General features: G+C 39.6%; 1 protein-coding gene and 1 long non-coding RNA gene across 3 annotated transcripts in view; one reads left to right on the plus strand and one right to left on the minus strand.

The window, feature by feature from the left end:
- The window catches only part of LOC126616696 (uncharacterized), a 103849-nt gene extending 81026 nt beyond the window's left edge, over positions 1 to 22823 (minus strand). Inside the window, exon 1 of one of the 2 annotated variants that reach the window (XM_050284789.1) lies at positions 22765 to 22823. Coding sequence is in view for 1 of the 2 variants with exons in the window: in XM_050284791.1 (XP_050140748.1) it covers positions 14833 to 15393 (561 nt within the window). In the remaining variant the exon portion in view is untranslated. Of the gene's footprint in view, positions 1 to 14832; positions 15663 to 22764 lie in introns of those variants that run through there. The other variant, XM_050284791.1, reaches the window with a different exon arrangement.
- LOC126616705 (uncharacterized) lies at positions 12670 to 14876 on the plus strand. Its single transcript, XR_007621238.1, has 4 exons — positions 12670 to 13050; positions 13539 to 13606; positions 14275 to 14345; positions 14779 to 14876. It is a non-coding gene; the product is annotated as an uncharacterized LOC126616705 (long non-coding RNA).
- Positions 22824 to 24746: the final 1923 nt, after the last annotated feature.

The raw sequence follows: 24746 nt of genomic DNA on the forward strand, positions 1-24746 counted from the left end.
AGTTAATGGGAGCAATTGTATGAGTGTTCAGATGCAAGATTACTCTCTCGATCGTGCCCTAGAGAAACACTACAACAAAAATGGGCTAAGAACACAATTGATATGTGCCCTTTGCATTTTCATTGAGCACAAAAACATATTTGTTCTTTTTAAGTTCCATTGACCACCAAAGTATCTCAAATGTGCCCTCTAACAAATAAGCACATTAGTTTGTGTCATGTAATTGTGCCTACAAAAATTTGAAATGTCCTTTTAAATGTTAGAGAGAGATTTTTTTTTTTATTAATTTACACACACACAATAAAGGTTTTTGTGCCATGTAATTGAATATATTTAAATAAAAAAAATGTTTTTGTGCCCTTTACATTTACCTTTTTTCCTATTCCCAACTCCCTTAGGCTTCGTTTGGCAGCTCGGACTGTACTGACTATTTCTGTCGGATAGGATAAATAGCCACCGGATAGTACTGACTAAATTAGTCGGGCGTTTGGTGCAGTATTGGACTAATAACCGTATTATTTATACTGTGTTTGGTATTATACGGGAGGAATCAAACTTAAAATAAAATTTAAAAAAAAAAACAGAAATCCTCTCTTTTGTTCCCAGATCTCTCCGCCGCAAACCCCCCAAAATCCCTCCCTCTCTATCCTTTCTTCTTCCTCCCCGTCTGCTCCTTGAATGAAACCCCACCACAAAGGCAGCAACAAGAAAGCTATCAAAACCCACCTTTCAAATTCTCATCGTTTTTTTCCCAATCCTTCTCTTTTTTATTTTTTTTAGCTACAAAGTAGCCCAGCAAAAGTACTGAGGATGACTGGTTCGCTGGAAGAATTGAGGAGGAAGAAGAAACGGGAAGAACACCAATCCTTCTCTTTTTTCCCAATCCTTATCTTTTTTATTTTTTTCCCAATCCTTCGATCTCTTTCTTCCCCGTATTCTTCTTCTTCTTCTTCAAATTCCATCGTTTTTTTTTTAGTTTCTGCTTTGCAGGTTCGCCGGCAAAGGAATTGGGTTTTGGGATTTGTGGGAAAGAGCGGGAAGAACAAAGGGAGGGGAAACGAAGAAGAAGATGTTCACCTCTGTTGACTGCGTGGTGGTGGGCGGTGGAATCAGTGGGCTCTGCATCGCTCAGGTGCTGGCTACCAAGCACAGCGACGCCATTCCGATTGTCATAGTCACGGAGGCTAAGGACCAGGTGGGAGGCAACATCATCACCGTCGAGAAGGACAACTATGCTGGGCAGAGACACGGCTGCGTCTGGAGAGGAAGGACCCGACTAAATTGTCCCGTGGTTTTGGAGAGGATAAACAAGCGGGTGTTTACCGTATAAAGTGGGTGGGACCGGATTGTTTAATCCGGTGGCTATTTAATACAATTGGACACCAAACACCGTACTCCGTATTATTAGTACTATCCGATGTCTTATACGGTGTGCCAAACGAGGCCTTACACTCTTAATTATTTAAAACTAAGCCAACAAAATAAAAAAAATAAAAAATCAACAGTCATCATTGCACCAGAGTTTTATGTGGGTATTTTATTAATACGTCGACAAACTTAAGTCATTACTTTTTGTAATATGTTTGCTTAACAAAGATGGGAAAATGAAGAAATCGAAAAGACTTACCATATCCAAATTCATTCCTTTCTTTTTCAAATCGTTGATTGTATCTCGTCAATGGTCAATTGGTCATGAATTTGACCAAATCCTTAGAATTTGTAAAATTAACCATCGACACAATGATTTTAGCAAGATTCTTGTACTCCTAATATACATTCCCAAAATTTGGCTTAAAGAATGATAATTTTTCAATGTGCCCGAAATACTGGATGGTAGTCATTATTAAGTAGAGGGAAGTTTTATTTTTAAAGTGTCTCGCTACTTCTAATGACATACGGTGTACGAACCTATGTTTCAAATATAATGGATATCTCCTAAAGAACTGCTAAGTTAGGTACACTGTTCTAAAAATCCCCGCCTAGGGCCGCCTAGGCCCCGCCTAGGTGCTAGGCCCCAGCCCACCGCCCCGATTAATGCCTAGGCCCCAGCCCACCCGCCTAGACCCGCCTAGGTTGCAACTCACTTAGACAGAAAATACATAACTTTCATTTTGCATTTTGTTTTTTTCCAATAAATTGTAAGAGACTTGTTGCATACTTGAATGAACAAACATTATATCCTTATTTCACATGTTTTCATTATGTTCCAATACTTCATGATATATATACATTCTATTTTGTAGTTTATAATGAAATTATATATATTTCAAGTAGAAGCAGACACTTATTTACCTGAAATATGATAGATTTACTTAAATCCGCCTAGTCCGCCTAGGCTCCCGCCTAGCCGCCTAGGCGCTAGGCCCCAGCCCGCCGCCCGACTAGCGCCTAGTGATTTTTAGAACCTTGGTTAGGTAGCTGAACAAATAGGAAAGTCCATGCAATTTTGCACGCATACCCTACTTCCGTTAAAAACTGCATTGACGAGAGTCTCATATAATTAATGGCAGTCTGCAGATGAAGAAATAAACACCATGGTAGTCTGTAGACGAAGAATAATTTAGCGAAATCGGATTTTGACACACTTTTTTTTATTAATGCACATTCATGTTTATACATGGCATTTCGATTCCACAAAATAAAGAAGAATTAATAGATAATTTTTATTTACAGGTGCGTAGAAATCATTTCTTTAAATTTATTCCATTTTCTAAACAACATCGTCAAGCGGTGCACTCAAATGACACAATTTGAAAATAAATGCCCATTGAATATTAATAATTATAAATTTCTTTTTTGTGACACAAATTTTAAAAATTGAGTCCAGTTAATAGTAAAAAATAATAAATCATTCCACTTCCCATACAGAAAAAAAACATGTTGGCACAATTATGGATTTGTGCACTTGAATTATTTTAGTATTATTTATGTTTGAGTGGTGTGCCATGGGACCCACCCACTTATGAGTCCCTCTACCCCGTGCAAACCCCCTCATTTTCCACTCTCTTTCTGCCATCCCCATCCCCCACACTCAAACTCGCATCCCTCATTTGATTTTTTTTTTATTAATTTACAACACACAATATGGGCTTTTGTGCCCTCTAATTGAATATATGTAAATAAACAAACAGGTTTTTGTGCCCTTTAAACCAGATTCCACTAATCTGGTTCTTTTACACTCATTAAATTATTTAAAATTAATTTTTGACACCCCACGTGGGTCTTCATGCCTTCCCGTGCATCATTATCTTCTTCACTACAACACTCTTCTGTCTCTCTTTCACACAACCTTTCTCTCACAAACTCTCTCTACTTCTCCACTCTATTCTCTGTAATATCCCTTACCATCTCTGTGCTCACTGCACGGAAAATCGCAACACCATCTCCGCCTCATTCGCCACTCCGATGAACCTTACCACCACCCAAACACCACACTGGCACTCTTTCTCTCTCTCTCTCTCCTCTCTCCCCCTCTCGGCTTCTTCCTTGACAGACATAAGCACATAAGGAATGACGGTGGGGGAACTGCCGTTCTTTGGCGAGGCATCCACCAGCTTTATTCCTCTCGTCACCACGAACTCCCATTACTTTTTGCTTTTTGGAAACCAAAATCGACGCGGTGAAGTGACGAGCTCCGTCGTAGCCTGACTTCCCCGACGAGATTTTTCGTCGAATCTAGTATAGGTGAGTCTCGAAAACACCTTAGTTATGTTCTCTAGGTTGTTTAGAAACGTTTTCGTGCATTGGATGCCTGATTTGTTTAAGGTTGGATGCAGTTTCAACTCGGGAGAAATTCCCCAGATTTTCGGTGAGGCCGGCGTGTTTCAGGCTGATTTTAGGCTATCACCAGCCGCCGAATGGCCGTGAGGAAGGTATATTTTGAATCCTTACCTTCGTAATTTTTTTTGGGCTTTTGAATCGCTGAAAATGATTTTGTTTTGGGAACGAATTCTAAAACCCTTGGTGTAGCTGCAGGGGATGGCGCGTTGAGCTGTGCGTGGTGCTACTAGGGATGGCGCGTGGTGCACATATGCCTTCACCGAAGGATGGGTGGGAAGAATATACGTTTGAAATCGTTACCTTGTTTTTTTTCTTTAATTTATAATGTTGATTACTTGGTTCAGTCTGATATGTCAAGAAGAGAAACTATGAGCAATATTTTCCTCTATTCCGATCTGGTGTTTTCAAATGTTTGTTTCAGGTTGTAATGTGTTACGATGTTATTTTTAAATTTTTTTTTTCTTTTTCTTTTATATTTAATTGATAGGCCACAATTACAAAAATTGTGCTAACATGAATTTGAAATGTCACCTGACACATGTGTCGGAACAGGGGCACAAAAATACCCTTATCTGTGCTCAACCCTTTGAGCACCAATAGCCATATTGTGCTCTCTAATCAATGGTGACGTCCATAGAGGGCACATATACAAATTTAGTTGTTGCATCGTTGCTATTGCTCTATGGGCACAATTGTTGGTGCTCTTTAGCCTCAAAGGGCACATATAATTTATTGTGTGCAGTGCCCATTTTTATTGTAGTGAAAGTGCCAAGGATATCAAATCCCTTGTTAACTGAGAAGATAGGTGTCACAAGGAAGATGCAGGAAAAGGGTTGGCATAGGCTTTTTACCGAGTGAAGTTGCACAAGGACGAGTACTAGTTAAAGCGAATAGTAAGGGCAAGTTAACTGCCTTGTCGTCTCTAAATTGGTGGAGTTGCTCCTACGCACAACAGAATTGAACTCTTTTCCGGCTTCAAAATCTCAGAAAAATAAGTTGTTGAGATGACCGAAATGACCCTGGGAACATTCGCTCCTGTCAATATCATCCTTTGTAGTGGGACACGTAAATCGGAATAAGATAGGAAGTAGGGATGCCTTGACTTAAGAACACTAACCTTCACTTTAATTTCCGAGATGAATGTGAATCATTCTATAGTTTGAATTCTGAGGTACATCTCCAAATTCAAGTTTCAAAAACGTTATTATTACGAAGTACTCGACGATATCCTTATCATGATTAACATATGATAACATATCAACTCAGTTTCATCGACTCATACACCAAATTAACATGATGAGTCTGTTTTCAATTCATACTTAATATGCTAATATATTATAGAAAAAACCGCTTAATATGACCGAAAAATAAATAATCTGTTTGTACCATACTTAGGGCCTCCGTATTTGGACCTCGTATAAATACTCGGAGGATTCAAATGTAATTATGTAATAAATGGAGGGGCAAATATGTAATAAGTGAGGAACCCTTATTCTATAAAAGGGCCTCCTTACCCTCACAAACCTCAAACCCTCATCCTCACATACAGAGGCCACAAAGCTCCCAAACAAAGAGCTCTCTCAAACTCTCTCTTTCTCTGGGGGACTCCCCCTCACATTTGTAATTCATACATTCATACAGAGAAGAGAAATGCATCAGTGTGGACGTAGCCCAAACATTGGGGTGAACTAGAGTGAGGACTAAAATGTAATTATGTAATAAATGGAGGGGCAAATATGTAATAAGTGAGGAGCCCTTATTCTATAAAATGACCTCCTCACCCTCACAAACCTCAAGCTCTCATCTTCACATACAGAGGCCATAAAGCTCACAAACAAAGAGCTCTCTCAAACTCTTTCTCTAGGTTTGTGATTCAGGATTATTATGCAGTACTGCAAAATGATGGTGATGTCAGTGAACATGATGGCTGATAGGAGCATATTTATGCGACTGAGTTAGCTTGTTCTCATGTATTTATGTTGTTATTTCTTAGTTAATTATGTATTTTAAGCTATTTTCGTGTGTTTGTAGGTCCATAGGCCTTATAAAGCAATAAGGTGCATTTTGGAGCAGTTTTGGGCTTGGAATGGATAGCACATGCATGGAGCAAGGTGATGGACGAAATTGAAGCCTAAAGAGGCTTGGAATGTGTTAAAAAGAAAGAATAATTAATGACAAAGAGCTCAGCAACCAAAGAGGAAACATGAGTCAAGATTACCTTATTTTGATTTAATCTTTCATAATCCTCAATGTCCCTAAGTTCCAACAACATTCCTTGTCTATTTCATTCACTCATTGCCTAGCACCACCCTTGTTCCCTCCATCATTCCAAATTTCTTGCATCAATCATCACTCCACATTAACCCTTGACTCATTTCTACACCATTCCACCCCCCTTTCCTTTTTCTACCATGTGCACAATCATTCATGTTCCCTACTTGCATTCATTGTTTCAACACCACTCTATTTTACCCATGCTTTGCATCATTACTCCACTTTCACTTTTGAATCATTTCAACACCACTCCATTTTACCCATGTTTTGCATCATTACTTCACTTTCACTTTCACCTTTGCATCATTACTTCACTTTCACCTTTGAATCATTTCAACACCACTCCATGTCCCCCTCCATTGCCTTGCACTTCCTCTATAAAAGGAAGTGTGTGTAACATAAATTTAGGCATATATATTTTTAGATCATTCACTCCCATTTCAATACAACCTTCATCCAAACACATCCATTCCTCCATACAAACAAACCTTCAAACACTCACAAACACCTTGTGCCGTAGCAAAGGAAGGAAAGGAAAGTGCTTGGACGTGCATGTTGTCAACTTGGATCGTTGGAGCGTTTAGGTGTTTTCTTTCTTTTGCTTTCAATGTCTACTTTGTTATTTTCTAATTTTGTTGCAATTATGAGTGGCTAAACCCCTATTTAGTTAGGGGGAAGTTTGAAGCCATGAACATGCTTGAGATATGAATTGATTTCTTTCAATTGTGATTTGATAAGTTGTGATTGCAATTCAATTATCTATTTTATTCATAACTGATTCTTGTATGTTTATTAAGGATGCATACTTAATTTTCATGCATGAATTAGATGCTAGAATATAAATGAGTTTCACCTAATCGTTACAAGTTTATATTCATGAGTAGTGAAGGTTGTTTATCACAATCGCGTTAATTGAATTCTTGGCAATTGTATCATGCATTCATAGTTATAATTGTCTCGTCAACACTTATGATTTTCATTGAACGTAATGATCTCTGATTGTATCTCTATTATGTATTCATATAGGGGACTTTTAGAGAATGATTTGGGTTGTCGCATGCATTCATCCAATTCAATGAGTAAAGGAAAATCTGAGGGTTAATTTGTGCATCACGGTTAATCTAGGGTGTTGAGCATAATAGTTTATTGAAAAGCAATTGGAAATCGATTCATGTACAAGAGTGTCATGTGTGAAGAACGGACCTCTAACTAATCCATCCATCATTTTATTTCTCAAATTCATTTTATAACCTGCCTAGTTTTATAACTTGCTTGTTTATTTCAAATTCATCCAAAACCCAATCCCCCTTTACTTTAGTGTGTCTAATTAGTTAGAATATGTTTTAGTTTGTGTTTTTAAGCGTTTTAAGTCTATAGAGTCTAGTTAAGTGTTTTTAAGTTTCTTTTTGTAAGTCATTTTAGTTTAAATTAGCAATCCCTCCTAATCCCCGGTCCAGAACGATCCCTACTTATACATATACTACAATTGTCAAAAGAGGGTTTAATTTGAGTGCTTAACTTTCATCGCATCAATGGCATAAAAAATAATTTTGATATTCAAGAATCTGGACAAGTGCACGAAAGATTGAGCTATGACCAACTTTCCTACAATGATGATGCATTCGAAGAAGACAGTGAACTATCAGAGACAGATTGCGTAAAGAAATCTTCATCTTCAGTGGAAGAGCCAATTGAGTAACTACCAACAACTGGCAAGGAACTTCAAGAGAAAAATGGAGTTGTTAAAGCTGAGGATCATGAAATCGATTCTCACCTTGAAGATGCTGAAAGCAACTGCAGCAGTGTGGAGACAGGCAAAGCTTCAAATAACTATCCAAAGAATGCATTTCATGAAGATGAAACAAGTACATTGACAGGAGACCGAATTTCTATTCCCTCTCAGGATATCGATGAAACAGATGATGCTGAAACATATGACCTCAACGCCAAACACCTCAAGATTTTAGAAGGCCTTCTTAAGCTGCCACAATACAGGGAATGTGCTGATTGCCGGAGCAAAGCCCCACAATGGGCTAGTGTTAACCTGGGAATATTTATTTGCATGCAGTGCTCAGGAATTCATCAGAGTCTTGGAGTGCATATTTCAAAACCACTACTCGATTAGTCTCGGAGATCATTGCAAGCATCCAATGCAGTCTCCTCAGATTCCAACAAACACTACCAACAGAAAGCAAAAGCAAAGCAGAAAAACCAAAAGCAAAAGCAGAAAAACCAAAAGCAAAAGCAGAAAAACCAAAAGCAAAAGCAGAAAAACCAAAAGCAAAAGCAGAAAGCAAAAGTAAAAAAATAAAAAAATAAAAAAATAAAGAGAAGGAATTATACATGGTCTGCTATCTGCCAAAAGGAAGAAAATAAAGAGGAGGGAATTATACCTGGTGGCGGTGCTACCCTTCTTTATGCCTTAAAAGAGCTGGAAAAGTGGGTGACTGCCAACTTCGATCAAAAGATTGGTGTTCAAATAATTTAGAATGCCCTCAAGTATTAAAAAAAATGAAAAGCATCAAAGTGTGCTAGAAGATGCCCACCAACAAGGAAACTTTCATCATGAAGTTTCCCACCATGCCCATTTTCTGAAAAAGCCACGGGAAGACACACAAAAGAGATAAGCTTCCTTACAATTATCTTATTATTATTTAATAATTTATTATTGTTTTGTGTTGGTAGATGCTTTACAGTATGCATATTCTTTGAGGAGACCACATCATTTCTATCACATTTACATTTTAGTGCACAGTTAGCTATATATTATATGCTTTTCATGATATGTGTGCATATAATGCGGCACCTCATGATAAATATATATATATATACATACATACATACATACATACATACATATATATATACATACATACATATATGTATATACATACATACATACATACATACATACATATATATATATATGTGTGTGATCCGATAGTGCGTTGATGAAACCTTCATCATGAAGGGACAAAAGAAAAAAAGAAAAAGAAAAAGAGCTTTACTTTTCACATCATTATGTTTTCTCAATATCATTGTTTATTTAATATCTTATTATTTTATTTGTGTCATGATGACTAATTATAAAATGACAATTTTATTATTTCTATGTCATGATGACTTATGATTAAATAATATAGTTATTATTTCTGATATCACATGATTACTACCATGTTATTGATTTATACAACATGTGATTTATCAAACAACTGAATAAATCATTTTTTCATGATTATATAAATACACACACACACACATTTAGGTAATACCTAATATATTGTTTATTTATGCAGCATGTCATTTATCAAACAACTGAATAAATCATTTATTCATGATTTTATATATATATATACACACACACACACACACATTTAGGCAATACCTAATATATTGTTGATTTATGCAACATGTCATTTATCACACAACTGAATAAATCATTTATTCACAAAAGGCACATAATACAATATTTTGCCTTAACAAACTTTGTCAATTTGATTTATTCATTATACGGTCGTACTTATACTGTCATTTATTGTCATGAATTATTGAGCAACTAGATCCACTGATCAACATTGTTGCTGATTAAAGAAGTCTACCAACTTATAGACTGATAAGCCACATGCTCATGGTGATCTCTTGTCTGACCGGACAACCACTTGCTTATCACCAACCAGGTGATCAAAAGTACGTCAAGTACTCCAAAATTATTCGGCAGCCTGTCGCTATTATCACCAACCAGGTGATCAAAAGTACGTCTAGTACTCCAAAATTATTCGGCAACCTGCCACTATTATCACCAACCAGGTGATCAAAAGTACGCCAAGTACTCCAAAATTATTCGGCAGCCTGCTGCTATTATCATCCACTAGGTAATCAAAAGTACGTCCAGTATTTCAAAATTATACATGAGCATCACTCATGTCAATCATACATAAACATTCATGAGCATCAATCATGTCAATCATACATAAACATTCCTGACCATCATTCATGTCAACATTCATGAGCATCACTCATATCAACATTCATGAGCATCACTTATGTCAATATCCATGAGCATCACTCATGTCAATCAACATAAACATTCATGAGCATCACTCATGTCAATCAGCTTCGAAAGCTTCATTTGCAGAGCTCCAGCTTCGAGAGCTCCAGCTTCGAAAGCTTCATTTACAGAGCTTCAGCTTCAAAGCTTCACTTTAAAAGCTTCACCTACAAAGCTTCAGTGCAGGGTATACAAATACCGCCTCCGAACAACCGCCATTTCGGCCCATACATGGATTCAATTTGAAGTCTCCAGCTAACATACTCCATTGACTGAAGACTTGGGGGACTACACTATGTATCATATATTGGGCTTCCGCAACTGGGCCTCATGAAAAATACTTAGGGGATTTAGCCCATTATTTATGTATTAAGAAGTGAACCCTTATTTTATAAAAGAGACTCCCTAACCTTCATTAGTGCATCACTCATAACCCATCATTTATGTATTGAGGAGTGAGCCCTTATTCCATAAAAGGGACTCTCTCACCATCATTAAAGAGCATCGTCGTCCGCTGAGTAACTGCCTCGCCGCTAGCATCAACTCTAGCCCATCATTCATGTATTGAGGAGCGAGCCCTTATTCTATAAAAGGGACTCCCTCACATCATTAGAGAGCATCGCCTCCTGCTGAGCAACTGTCTCGCCGCGAGCATCACTTCTAACCCATCACTTATGTATTGAGGAGTGAGCCCTTATTCCATAAAAGGAACTCTCTCACCATCATTAGAGAGTATCATTGCCTGTTGAGCAACCACCTCGTCGCGAGCATCAACTCTAGCCCATCATTTAAGTATTGAGGAGCGAGCCCTTATTCTATAAAAGGGACTCCCTCACCATCATTAGAGAGCATCGCCGCCTGCTGAGCAACCTCCTCGCCGTGAGCATCAATCTTAACCCATCACTTATGTATTAAGGAGTGAGCCCTTATTCTATAAAAGGGACTCCCTCACCATCATTAGAGAGCATCGTCGCCTGCTGAGCAACCGCCTCGCCGCGAGCATCAACTCCAGCCCATCATTTATGTATTGAGGAACGAGCCCTTATTCTATAAAAGGGACTCCCTCACCTTCAACGCCACAAGCCGAGCCAACCAAAGGCAACATAAACCATAAGCCGAGCAGCCTCGCAACATGTGCTACTTCTAGTTGAGCATCATTTCACATTGAGCACCGCCTCATATTGAGTATTCGGTTCTAGACGACATCTAGTTACTTTGGCCCACACATGGACTGAATTTCAAGTCTCCAGCCAAAAGACTCTCTTGACTGAAGACTTGGGGGACTACTGTTTATACCATACTTAGGACCTCTATATTTAGACCTCGTATAAATACTCGGAGGACTCAAATGTAATTATGTAATAAATGGATGGGCATATATGTAATAAGTGAGAATCCCTTATTCTATAAAAGGGCCTCCTCACCCTCACAAACCTCAAGCTCTCATCCTCACATACAGAGGCCACAAAGCTCACAAACACAGAGCTCTCTCAAACTCTCTCTTTCTCTAGGGGACTCCCCCTCACATTTGTAATTCATACATTCATAAAGAGAAGAGAAATACGTCAGTGTGGACGTAGCCCAAACATTAGGGTGAACCACAATACATTTTATGTTCTTTACTTTCTTGCAGATTCACGATCAGATTTACGTTGTTCCAAGACCCCTCCGGTTTTGTGCATCAACATAATCTATAGCTATTAATTGATATTACTAGTTTTAATTAGTGCGACACATAAAACACATCATGCGCATTAGGCGACTAATCTATATACCATTGTATGCACAAAGATATATATTCTTTTTATATGGTACATTTTGTCCTAACAAAGATACTGAAAGTGTCTTTTATTTGTGGTGCGTTCTAGAGTTTGGAGTCGTTTCATCGTGTGCCATTGTAATCATAATGGAAACGAAGACTATGAGCCCAACAACAATTCACATACTCGATAGCTGCTTTGATCAATTATTTTCTACTAAAGTACTATTTTCAGTGTGAAAAGAAATCCATTTTCTAAGATCATATTTTATTTTTAGAATCGTCATGATCCATAAACTTAGTGCAACTTTCACTTCTCTCAGGCTTCTTGTGATGACCCGTCCCTAATTTTCACTGTAATTTCCCTTTCCCACTTGTGTAATTTGACGTTACTACCCTTTTTGAGAAACGTGTAACCTGACGTGGATTTTGATTTCGACTGCTATTTATTTTTCCTAGTTTTGTACTTAATTTGTACTCTTCGAAACGAACTCGTGTGCACGTGTTAGACTCGAATTGGACTTGTAACGTAAAAGTTACGCTATGTTAAAGTACGTTGTCCACGGGTATTTTGTACACGCTCGTACGAATTAACAGTGTCTGAAACACAGTAAGAAATCTGAAAGTCAATCAATCTCACAAAAAGGGGATCTGTGTTCCCTCTCCTTCACACATGCAGCCAATCAACTTTCCATAAATCATCATCCTCCATTCCTTTTCCCGGTTTCTCTCTTCACCACCCAATCAGATATTTTCCCTCTTCAAAAGCCACCAATCAGATCACTCACTCACATTGTCACTAATCAGAAACTCAGAAAGCAATTATCTCTCTCTCGCCGAGCTTTCTCATTCTGCAACTCTCTCAAACTTCACCGATGTGACTTGAAACCTACCCTGTTATGTTCCCTTCACGTCCACGAACATAACCAAACCCATGGTTCACGAGTTGACCGAGTTTTGGACGTCGAACTCGGAAGGTTCGACATAGTGAGTTTGAGTTCAACGAGTTTCAGGCTGAGTCAAGGAGTTTTGAAGGTTAGGAAAGTTTTCTTTCAACTTCCCGAGGCTCCTAGGACAAATTTGAGGAAGTTTTGATGTGAAACCACCTAGTTTCAAGAAGTCCCAGTTTTGGCCGTACCTTTCGAGGTATTTTCAGGCCACCTCCATCCACTTTTTAGACTCCAAAAAGGTATAATGTGATTCTACACTTCATAAGCTTCATTTCCATATAAATTTTGTGAAAAATGGTTGAGAAATGAAGAAGATATGAAGGTGTGAAAATTTTCCTAGAAACCGGTGAAATTTTCCAGTTTCCGGTGAGTTCAGACAGCGACGACCAGAGAAGACGATGGAATATTCCGTCAACTTTGACAGAATATTCTAACGGCGTCAGGTAACGCCGTTAACTTCTGTTAAGGTTTTAACGGAATATTCTTAATGTCGTTAGTCTCACGGACCGCACGTGCTGGCTTGGTTAACGTGTGTGGCCGTGCCTTGGCCAGTGTGTGAGGGTGCGTACGGTGTCCCAAAATTATTCTGAAAATTTGTGTTGGTCCGTGACGTTGAGTAGATCGATTTCATATATTTAAACCCTAGGTTTGAGCAAACTATGGGGGTTTTACTTAAGTTTCCGTATATGTGTTTTAATTAATTTAAAAATAGTTATTTCACATATAGGGGGAAACGTATCTTGAGGACTTGAGGGGTCAGGCAATGCTCGAAGGTTACGATTCGACGACGTACTTGTGAGTGAGCAGTTTATTTTTATATCTATACATAATTATAGTTTCCATAAATGCGTATTTACTTCATCTTACGCTTATATTGCCAAGTATCGTTATTGTGATATTAAATGTGATAAATGTTGCTATATGGTTGAGATATTACTGTCATGACATTCATACATACTTGTACATGCTCATCTTGCTACACCAGGTGTTAGTACTCGCCCAAGGGCCAGTCCTTCATGTGTATGTTCACATCTACATCATTTGCTTGCCTTGAATCCAAGTTAGGTGTTAGTCCTGTCGTTTAGATTACATTAGGCAATTGCGACTCGTATGTGACCGTGCTTCTGCACAGTCTTCACGTGATTGTAGTACTAGAGCGTATTGATTACACCCAGTCCTGTTCGTGTCAGAAATTATTTGTACGAACTTGTGTGTCAGCTTAGATGGATGAACACTTGTTTATACTTGATTATCACATGATTATATTACTATGGCGTTTGATATATCATGACTTGGCATATTTCTGGTTATATTGATGTTGTACTGTAGTTTACATACTTACGTAGTATGTTTTAAGGAAACTATACTTGTTTTACAGCGAGGGGTTACTATGTTCAAAAATAAAGGTTTTCTTACAAACTTTGTTTTGCTGACCCACTCAACTTTATGTTTCGCCTCTGCAGGACCTAGATAGTTGTACTCTTTGTGGCATTCGAGGAACCTTTGGCAGTTCTGACATTATCTCTGTTTAGAAGTATGAATTTATCCACTGTTGTGTAATAAGTGTACTTTAGCTACTTTGACTACTTTACTGTAGTCTTACTATCTATTATGCTCCGAATAATTGTAGTGGGTTCTTCCCATGACGGCGCATTCTTTCACTGTTTAGTTTAAATTAGTTATAGTTTGATTTTAATATATTCACTTTCTCACATCACTTACCTTTATGGTTACGTCACTTCACGGTGACGGCTAACATGCTTCGACCTTCTTCGGTTGGGGTGTGTCACTTCTAAACTTTTAAAGTGGTAAATTTTAGTGTTTAATTATCTCTAATCGAACCTTAGAGAAAAAAAAAAAAATACAAAGCACAAATTCCAACAAATTGGCAACTAAAGCAAAACATGCAAATTGAAATCAAAATATCCATGTTTTTGTTACTCAAGTTTACCTCTCCATGTGAATAGGGGCTCTTGAAGTTGAAATTAAAGAGGAGCTATCTTGTAACTCCGCTGTGGTACCTTCTTAAAAGTAGCCCAAATCAGATCAAAGTACAGTGGAAACTGCGCCATGGCAAAAAACGTTACTGGCAAGCAAGTGATTGCGTAAACCGGAAAGGCAGCGTATTTGAGCTTATCTTTCAGCACGAAAAAATGTCCGGCGCAAAACGAAACCAACATGGAAGCTATTGACACGAACAGTGACGTAAGCCCTACCAAAAGCTTTCTTGGCAGGTCCTTACCGAAGTCCTTCTCTTGGTACCGGGACGTTAAGATGGCTAGGAACATGACCATGGCCGTGACGGAGAAGCAGAGGGCAACCAGGGAGGCAATGGCAAAGACGTTGAAAGCTGGTTGGTTTTCTAGGGTTGGTGTTCCGCTTTCTTCTTTGATGCCGCCGGGGACGGTGGTTGAGGTGGCGAAGGCAACGGTGGCAATGAGGGCAGCCACAATGGAGCAGGACTCAGAGGTGTTGGTCAGCCACTCCCCTCCGGCCTTGACGATTGTGGTGTGGGTTTCGGTGAAGATTTCCTTTGCTGTCCTGCCCTTCTCGTTGTGGCGGGCAAAGAAGTGTAGTGGCATGAAGGTTTTTACAAACTACAAATTAGGAAATATAATTGTTTAAAATTGGGAATTTGATTTTTTAACTATTAATTTGTGAGAAAATCGGAGGCAGTGGTCCATGAATTATAAATCCTTAAGAATTAATCTTTAAATTCGTAATATTGTGGAGTAACTATTCTTCTGGGTAATTTAGGCTATGTCCAATGAAGAGAGTTAAAGGTTCAAAAGTTAAAAAATGATCTGATTTGTCCAAAGATTCATCTCCAACTGATGGTTGGGCTATAATTGTATGAAGTCCATTAGGCCATTATTTGGCCAAAAGGGCATTAGGCTAGCAAAATGTAGTCCCTCTCTTAGCCTTTTTGTGGGGGTTAGCTTCTCAACTACAGTAATTTATTCAAATTCTACGGCTATATTTGAAAACTACTAATGATAATTTAACTTAATTAAACAATAAAACTTAAAGTATAAACTTAAAACTAATAAATTATTAAAAGAGCTATGTTTAGCCCTTCGGTTGGAGATGATATATGAGTATAGCCTGACATTGTTTATTTAAAAATAATTTTTTGCAGGACTATAATTCTGGACAAGACTATATTTAATCCTTTCGGTTAAAGATAGCCTTAGTTAATAATTTATGTCCCTTATTTGTCCTTTAAAATCTTTTATTTGGATGAAGATTTAAATAGTGGTTCCCTAAAGGGTGGACATCGGCGACCTACAAAAAAACGAGGAAGCCAAGACCACAAGCGACAAGGCCAAAAGAGAAGCCTAAACCCGCCCTTCGAACTTCAGTTTTCGAAAGGCTGAATAATTCAAAACCTAGAATTTCGGCACTTGATCGCATCAGTGGTCGAGACCAAACTTCCGTCTTCAAAAGGCTTGAGACGCCAACACCGCAAAGATCTGTCTTTGAAAGGTTATCAAAACCCAAGAAACAAAGCGGCACAGCTAGATCTCCTCCGCAACGGTCGGCTTTGGACAGACTTGAAGAAACTGAGAAACCTTCTAGAAACAGGAAGACAACGCCAAAGGGAGAGAAGCTCGACAGTCTAGCAGGAAAAGACGATGATCAAAGCTTGATTCCTTCAAGGATGAAGCGCCAAGCAACTTTGGAAGTCGACACAAAAGGACCACTGAAGGTAAGGAGGCGCATCATCATCTACACCGGCCAATCTTCACGGCAACAAACCCAAGAGGACGCACTGAAGAGAAGGCCCAAGAAGACAAAGAAAACGAAATCCTGGAAGAAGACGCCACTTCCGGCTTTGTCAACTTAAAATCTTCACCTCAATCACTGGGGGCATGCTCCAAAACCATGCCAGTCAAGCTAAGTGAAGTTGAAGGATGGACTTATGTCACTCCGAAGAAACTGCACGAGAAGCATATGTCTTCTCCACAAGTTCACCAATGGGAAAGGGGGCAAAGCAGCTCCTGTCCACCTCCAGAACAATGTGAAAGTGTTGGAGATAATGAAACTTTGACACAAAGATCATCCATCCCCATCACGATGTGTGACATCTTCCCAGAAGACTTCTTCAACTACTCAGTCAAGGCTCCTTGCTATGAAGATTACGAGGAACGACTTTCTCGGATCGCTTGACGAACCAACAAGGCTCCTCGCCTGCACGAGCCTAAACTGCATGGCACAACGCTCTTGATCCGCACGAGCATAAAAGGCGACATCAACGCTCCTGATCCGCACGAGCATAAAAGGCGACATCAATGCTCCTGGTCCGCACGAGCATAAAAGGCGACACCAACGCTCCTTGCCTGCACGAGCCTAAACTGCACACGGCAACAAAACTCTTTGCCTGCACGAGCCTAAACTGCAAATGGCACCAAGATGCTTCTGGCCCACAAAAATAAAAAATAAAAAAAAAGTCCAAATAAAAAAAAATGTATTTGAACTACGTTATAACTTAATCTCTTCTTTGGAAGAGTACGTAGGCAACTTGAAACTTCAAAAACTTCGAGTACAGTCACATCAAAATAAAAAATTAGGATTTTTATTAAAGGTTTGACTAATAATGTCAATTTTATTACAAAGGTAACAATAAATAGTTCTTTGTAATTTCAAAAATAAAAAATAAAAAAATAAAAAAAATAAATAATGTATATATATATATATGTGTGTGTGTGTGTGTGTGTGTGTGTGTGCGCTCCCAAAATCACCAAAAAAAAAAATTATAAAATAATAAAAAAAATCAAGGCTAGCAGGTGGAACTCAAGGCCCGAGACATAAACTCTTGTACATTGAGGCTTTGGCGATGGCCTCCATTCCACCACTTCAATCCTCAAAGTTCCAGAAAAGCAGAAACCCAAATCCAGGCCCAGGCCCAGCTCTCAAAGCCCAATCCGGGTTTTCTCCTCCACGTCCCCGCCGAACACTAGCAGAAACGACGGAAGAGAACCCAGCACTCAAATCCTGATACCAGGTCGGATTTCGTCTACGTCGAGTTTGACACACTCATGGACTTCGAATTCAAAAACATCAACGGGAACCATGTCGGATTGGATCTAAACTTCATGGTGTCGGCGCATGTCAGCTATCTGGGCTGCGTCGACATCAATCTCAAGAGCGACGATCTGGTGAGCTCGTGGATCGGGTACATGGGTCTAGCGAGGTCATTAACGTCTCGGTTTCGTACTCCAATCTGAAACCCAAAGACCCGGTTCTATCATCCTATCTCGATCTGGGCCAGCACGTAAGCAGTTTATGGATGAAAAGGTTCAGTGGCTGCACATGGTGCGCACACCCGGAGCAAGTTGGCCTCCACCACCAGCCGCTCACGACACCAAGCTATCATCATCTCCACCTTTTCTTGGCAGCGTTGCAGATCTCTAGCTAACCGCAGCTCCTTCTCTCATCTGTTCACCGTCACTATCTCACCGGCCGCAAGATCATCATCAACACCTATGGAGGATAGGGTGCTCACGGAGGTGGTGCCTTCTCAGGCAAGGACCCAACCAAGGTGGATAGGAGTGGTGCCTACATTGTGAGGCAGGCTGCAAAGTCCATTATGGCCAATGGACTTGCAAGGAGGTGCATTGTGCAGGTTTCCTATGCCATCGGTGTGCCCAAGCCTTTGTCAGTTTTTGTTGATTCTTATGGCACCGGAAAGATCCCTGACAAGGAGATCCTCAAGATTGTGAAGGAGACATTCAATTTCAGGCCAGGCATGATCTCCATCAACCTGGACCTCAAGAGGGGTGGTAATGGAAGGCTTTTTTGAAGACCGCCGCCTAGGGACACTTCGGGAGGGATGACCCCGACTTCACCTGGGAGGTTGTCAAGCCACTCAAGTGGGACAAGCCCCAAGCTTAAAGCTTTAATGATGGCTCTTCAGTCTTCACCCCTTCGAATCAAAACATTGAATTGAATTAAGCCTCTGCTGCTCTCGTTCTCTTCCATCCAAGCTCCTCAACTCGGCATCATCCTCTTTCCTCCACGCCGCCGACTCGTCCTCATCCTCCTCGAATGAACTCTGAGAGGTTGAAATCTTTTCTGGGACTGCATGGCACTTCACCATCTCTGCAGCTCTCCTCTTCTGCCCATCAGTTCCAAGCAGCAATGGCGACGGCAAGGTCTCCGACATCAAGGTTCTCAGCCTTCGCGTCCTCATTGGCATCGACGAAGCTCGCTGCCTATAACTCCAGCACCACACCTCCGGCTCCCTTTCTCCGTCCATCTCCGTCGATGCTCTCTGCAAGCCCTCTATCCCTATATATATATATATATATATAAAATAAAAAATAAAAAAATAAAAAGTTTCCAAGTGGTTGCCAGCACCGAAGGCAAAGAAAAAAAATAGATTAGAATTTTTTAAGGGGTATGATGCTTTGTGTGCGTGTTTATATGTGTGTGTATATAAAAATATATGTATATATATGTATGTGGTGCATCCAGACATGTCAGCACACATCACAAGCAAACTCAGCTTTGAGGAAATCACGGGTAATTTGTCGAAACGCCGATCCCAGATATCGAAGAGGCGCCAGTCTTTTTCAGCCGCGTCAACACCTGTCATATGCACACTCAACTTTGTGCAAATCACGGGCAATTTGTCGAAGATTTTCGGTGAAGGAGAAAGCACGTGAAGTTTACTGTTCAATCATCCAACGGTTGCCGACAAGAGTGAAAGAACAGTACCGGTTATTAATCCATATAAATGTCCACATTCACCCTTCATAGCAAGGCAGTCATACAAAACCTTTCTTCATCTCCGAGAATGCCTTCCCAACGAAGCCTCTCGGGTCACTCAGTGTTCCTTATTCCTTGGGGTACCTCTGCAAACAAATGACATCAAAGCAAAAGTATCTCATATCACCAGGGTAGAAAGCAAGAGTATCTCATATCATGCGTTCTCCCTGTCCTTTCCTTTGTCCTTGTTCTTACCTACAAAGACAAGGATAAAGAAAACAATATGCCGGAACCTCCACTCAAACTCGGGTAAGGAACCGACTGCTTGGAACCCTTCCCTGATTGCCTACCTAGCACTGCTCTCGAGTACTCGTTTCCCACTGCTGCTGTACTTCCAAAGAAGCTGCCACATCTGCCTGAAGAACAGATAAGGCAAGTGAAAATGATACATTGCAGCATGTGGAGACAACGTGCAGAAGAAACAAGCAGAGAAGAATGCAGCCTGCACAGTCAACTCAGCAGAGGAGTCTGAGATGAGGAACTCGAGAAGATGCCACATCTGCCTGAGGAACAGATAAAGGAAATGAAAATGATACCTTGAAGCATGTGGAGACAAGTGCAACAAAGCACGTGCTGATTCATCTGCTACTTCTTCAAAATCAAAAGTATCTCATATCATCAGGGTTGCAATCACTCTGGGTGGAGGACTCGTTTTGACCCTCAAATTCTTGGGTTGACTCGCTAGGCGTTATGGGCTGCACGTGCCGATTCACCACCCTTGAATCAAATCCTTAAAGATCAAGTCACCAACTGGAAGAAGATCTCATCAATCTTGAAGATCATACCGTTGACCAAACTGCTCAGGTGTGAATTAGAAAGATTGAACAAAGCAACAAGTTGTCACCTTCACCTCGTGCCTGCTTGCCATGTGTTCGAGTCAACCTTCAAGAATCAAGCCTTAACGGCCCTTGAAGAAGCTTCCAGCCAAATTCAAGATCAAGCCTCGACGGCCTTTGAGGAAATCACAAGTCCGATTCAAGATCAAGTGTCTACCACTCTTTAATCAAATCCAGTTCAAGATCAAACTGTGGAAAGTCAACAAAGCGCAAAAACAAATACGTGCCGATTCATCCACTACCAAAGCCAAAGATCATCTACCACATGAAGTTCCTTGTGGTCCAATTTCAACCTTCAAGATCAAGCATCGACGACCCTTGAAGAAATTTTAAACAAAAGTTCAAGAACAAGCCTCAACGGCCCTTGAAGAAATCTCAAGCCCAATTCAAGATCAAGCCTCAACGGCCCTTGAAGAAATCTCCAGCCCAATTCAAGATCAAGCCTCGACGGCCCTTGGATCGACATCTACAGTAAGGGACTTCAAAACGCATCTCCTACACGCGACAAGCACATGTATACAACGCGTCTTGAAGTGGGGGCATTTGTAGACATCGAAATTTCGGTAAATAAATGTTGACCGATAAATCAAAGTTTAAACGCTCATGTATTACATAAATTTTACACGTAGCGTGTGTCTAAACAAAAAATCAAAATAAGTTGGAAAAGTCATCAAACAAGACACGCGTCAACACCAGGCAGAAACGACTTATTTCATCTGGAATATTATATTCAAAATTAGGCCTTGGAAATTTCTATAAATAGAAGGCTAATTCATTCATTTAGGGGGGAACCAAAATCATTAGGCAAAATTCTTGAAGCTCTGAAGCTCTGAAACTCCGAAGCTCTCAAGCATCCAGGTTCCCGAAGAATCAAGAAAGCTCTCTTCATTCTTCGTTCTTCGTTCATCGTTCATCCTAAGATCAAGCCTCAATGACCCTTTGGATCAACAATCATCCACCAATTCAAGATCAAGCCCCGACGACCCTTGAAGAAAGTGTTCTTCGTTCTTCCAAGATCAAGCCCCAACGGCCCTTTGGATCAACAATCATCCACCAATTCAAGATCAAGCCCCGACGGCCTTGAAGAAATCATCATCGTTCATCATCCGTTCATCCTAAAGATCAAGCCCCAACGGCCCTTTGGATCAACAAACGTCGACAAATCCATACAAACAACTGTTCTTCAAGATCAAGCCCAAAAGCCCTTGAAGATCCGCTCAACCGTTCTTCAAAATTGAAGATCCGTTCATCACTGTTCTTCAAGATCAATCATCCGTTCATCACTGTTCTTCAAGATCAAGCCTTAACGGCCCTTGAAGAAACATTCATCCTCAAGATCAAGCCCCAACGGCTCCTTGAAGATCCGCTCAAATCCACCTTCAAAGATCAAGCCCACGACCCCTTGAAGAAACTTCCAACAGTTCATCCAAGATCAAACCTCAACGGCCCTTGAATCAACGAAACATCCACAAATCAACACCTTACGGAGATCGAATCAGATGATCAAATTTGAGAGAGATTGTAACCCAAAATCATCAAAATACAAATTTTTGTTTGTGCACGTTGTTCTTGTCTCTTTCGTTTCGGGGATTTTCCGTGTTTACAAGTGTATCTAAACGTCTGTACCAGAATATATTTTACTGACTAGTGTACTATAATGTTCTTACCTAATATAGTATGATGCATTAGTGGTACATAAGAACATATACAAAAACCTAAGTGTACAGAAAAATCTGTACCTAAACATATTATACTAAACTAGTGTACCAAAATGTCCGTAGCTAAATATATTATACTAAACTAGTGTACCAAAATTTTCGTGCCTAAATATATTGTAAGTGGCACATAAGAAAATATAAAAAAAACATAAGTGTACCGAAAAGTCTCTATCAAAATATTTTCTTATATAAGATACTTACAATGAATTGGTGATGCAAAATGTCAACAAATAAAAGTTAATTCATTTGAATTCAAATGAGTATTAAAATTTAATTACAATATTTTTCATAAAACTTAATTCATGGACACCAAAATCAAATTTTAATCTTGTTCAAGATATTTTTCTAAACTTCATCTTATATAAGAATTAAAATCATGTTTTCTATATAACGGACAAGTAAGAGGATTGATGAGAAAATTTTCAATGCAAACATAACACAAGTCAGTACGCTATAAATGATCTCTTTACTTATATTATAACAAGTGGTATACTGACTTGTGTTAAGGGAACATGAAAAAAAAAAAATCTTAGGAAGCATGAAAACCCAATTATATTTTGGTCCGAAGTTTGCCAAGTGATCAATGGCTTTAATTTGTAGTTTACGGGAATCTTTTGGTCTCCTTGACCTTCATCAACAATGGATTTTGACCGTGCATATGTTCAAGTTAATAATCTGCTGTCTTTTTTGTATGTCTAGTTTTGTAATTTGAGTAAACTCTAATCTGCTGTCTTTTTTGTATGTCTAGTTTTGTAATTTGAGTAAACTCTAATCTGCGGCCACATGTATGTCAGAGATGAATTGTAATGTTGTTGCCCTATAGCCTTACCAACAGCATATATAAAATTTTCTTTTTCTGAGAGGTTTTAGATACAATTATCGTCAAAAGTAAAATTAAACTATATTATTGCTAATCTATTGTAAGGTTAAACCCACTCTTTATTTTTTGATGTAGATAATATCGTTTGTTTAGAAGAAGAAAAAAAGATTTACACACCCTAAACCCTAATTTGCTTCCCTATATTTGGGAGGATAGGGTAAGACAGGTCTAGGATTTCTACTCTTATCAAATGTTACAAAATAATAATACTAGTATTGATCCTGAAGGAATAGTACTTTCCCAAGAAAGGAAAGTCTCAATAAAAAATTATAACAGAATATTATTTCATCGTATCAATGTTGTTGATGCACAAAACCGGAGGGGTCTTAGAACAACATAAATCCGACCGTGAATCTGCAATAAAGTAAAGAACACAAGATGTATCGTGGTTCACCCCAATGTTTGGGCTACTTCCACACTGATATTGTATTTCTCTATTTGTGAGAGGATTGTGAGGGGGAGAGCCTCTGTAATGTGAGAGTGAGGCTTTGAGAAGGTGAGGGTCAGGCCTAAGAATTGGCATCTCCTAATGAAGAGAGTGAGGAGTCCTTTTATAGAATAAGGGCTCCTCACTTATTACATATTTGCCCCTTCATTTATTACATAATTACATTTGAGTCCCCCGAGTATTTATACAAGATCTAAATACGGAGGCCCTAAGTATGGTATAAACAGTAGTCCCCCAAGTCTTCAATCAAGAGAGTCTTTTGGCTGGAGACTTGAAATTCAGTCCATGTGTGGGCCGAAGTAACTAGATGTCGTCTTGAACTGATACTTAATATGAGGCGGTGCTCAAAGTGAAATGATGCTCAACTAGAAGTAGCACATGTTGCGAGGCTGCTCGGTTTGTGGCTTATGTTGCCTTGGTTAGCTTGGCTTGTGGCGTTGAAGGTGAAGGAGTCCCTTTTATAAAATAAGGGCTCGCTCCTCAATACATAAGTGATGGGCTAGAGTTGATGCTCGCCGCGAGGCGGTTGCTCAGCTGGCGACGATACTCTCTAATGATGGTAAGGGAGTCCCTTTTATAGAATAAGGGTTCGCTCCTCAATACATAAGTGATGGGCTAGACTTGATGCTCGCGGCGAGGCGGTTGCTCAGCTGGCAACGATGCTCTCTAATGATGGTGAGGGTGTCACTTTTATAGAATAAATGCTCGCTCCTCAAAACATAAGTGATGGGCTGCTCTCTAATGAAAGTGAGGGAGTCCCTTTTATAGAATCAGGGCTCACTTCTCAATACATAAAGAATGGGTGTTCTTTAATGAAAGTGAGGGAGTCCATTTTATAGAATAAGGGCTCGCTCCTCAGTACATAAATAATAGGCTAAGTCCCCCAAGTATTTTTCATGAATCCCATTTGAGGCCCAATATATGGTACATAATGTAGTCCCCCAAGTCTTCAGTTAATAGGGTCTGTTGGCTGGAGACTTCAAATTGAATCCATGTATGGGCCGAAGTGGCAGTTGTTCGGATGCGGTATTTGTATACCTTGCACTGAAGCTTTGTAAGTAAAGCTTTGCAAGTGAAGCTTTGAAGCTGAAGCTTTTGTAAATGAAGCTTTTGAAGCTGGAGCTCTGTAAATGAAGCTTTCGAAGTTGATTGACATGAGTCATGCTCATGAATGTTTATGTTGATTGACATAAGTGATGCTCATGGATGTTGACATGAGTGATGCTCATGAATGTTGACATGAGTGATGCTCATGAATGTTGACATGAATGATGCTCATGAA

Source organism: Malus sylvestris, chromosome 3 (assembly GCF_916048215.2).
Source record: "Malus sylvestris chromosome 3, drMalSylv7.2, whole genome shotgun sequence".
NCBI classification, from domain to species: Eukaryota; Viridiplantae; Streptophyta; class Magnoliopsida; order Rosales; family Rosaceae; genus Malus; species Malus sylvestris.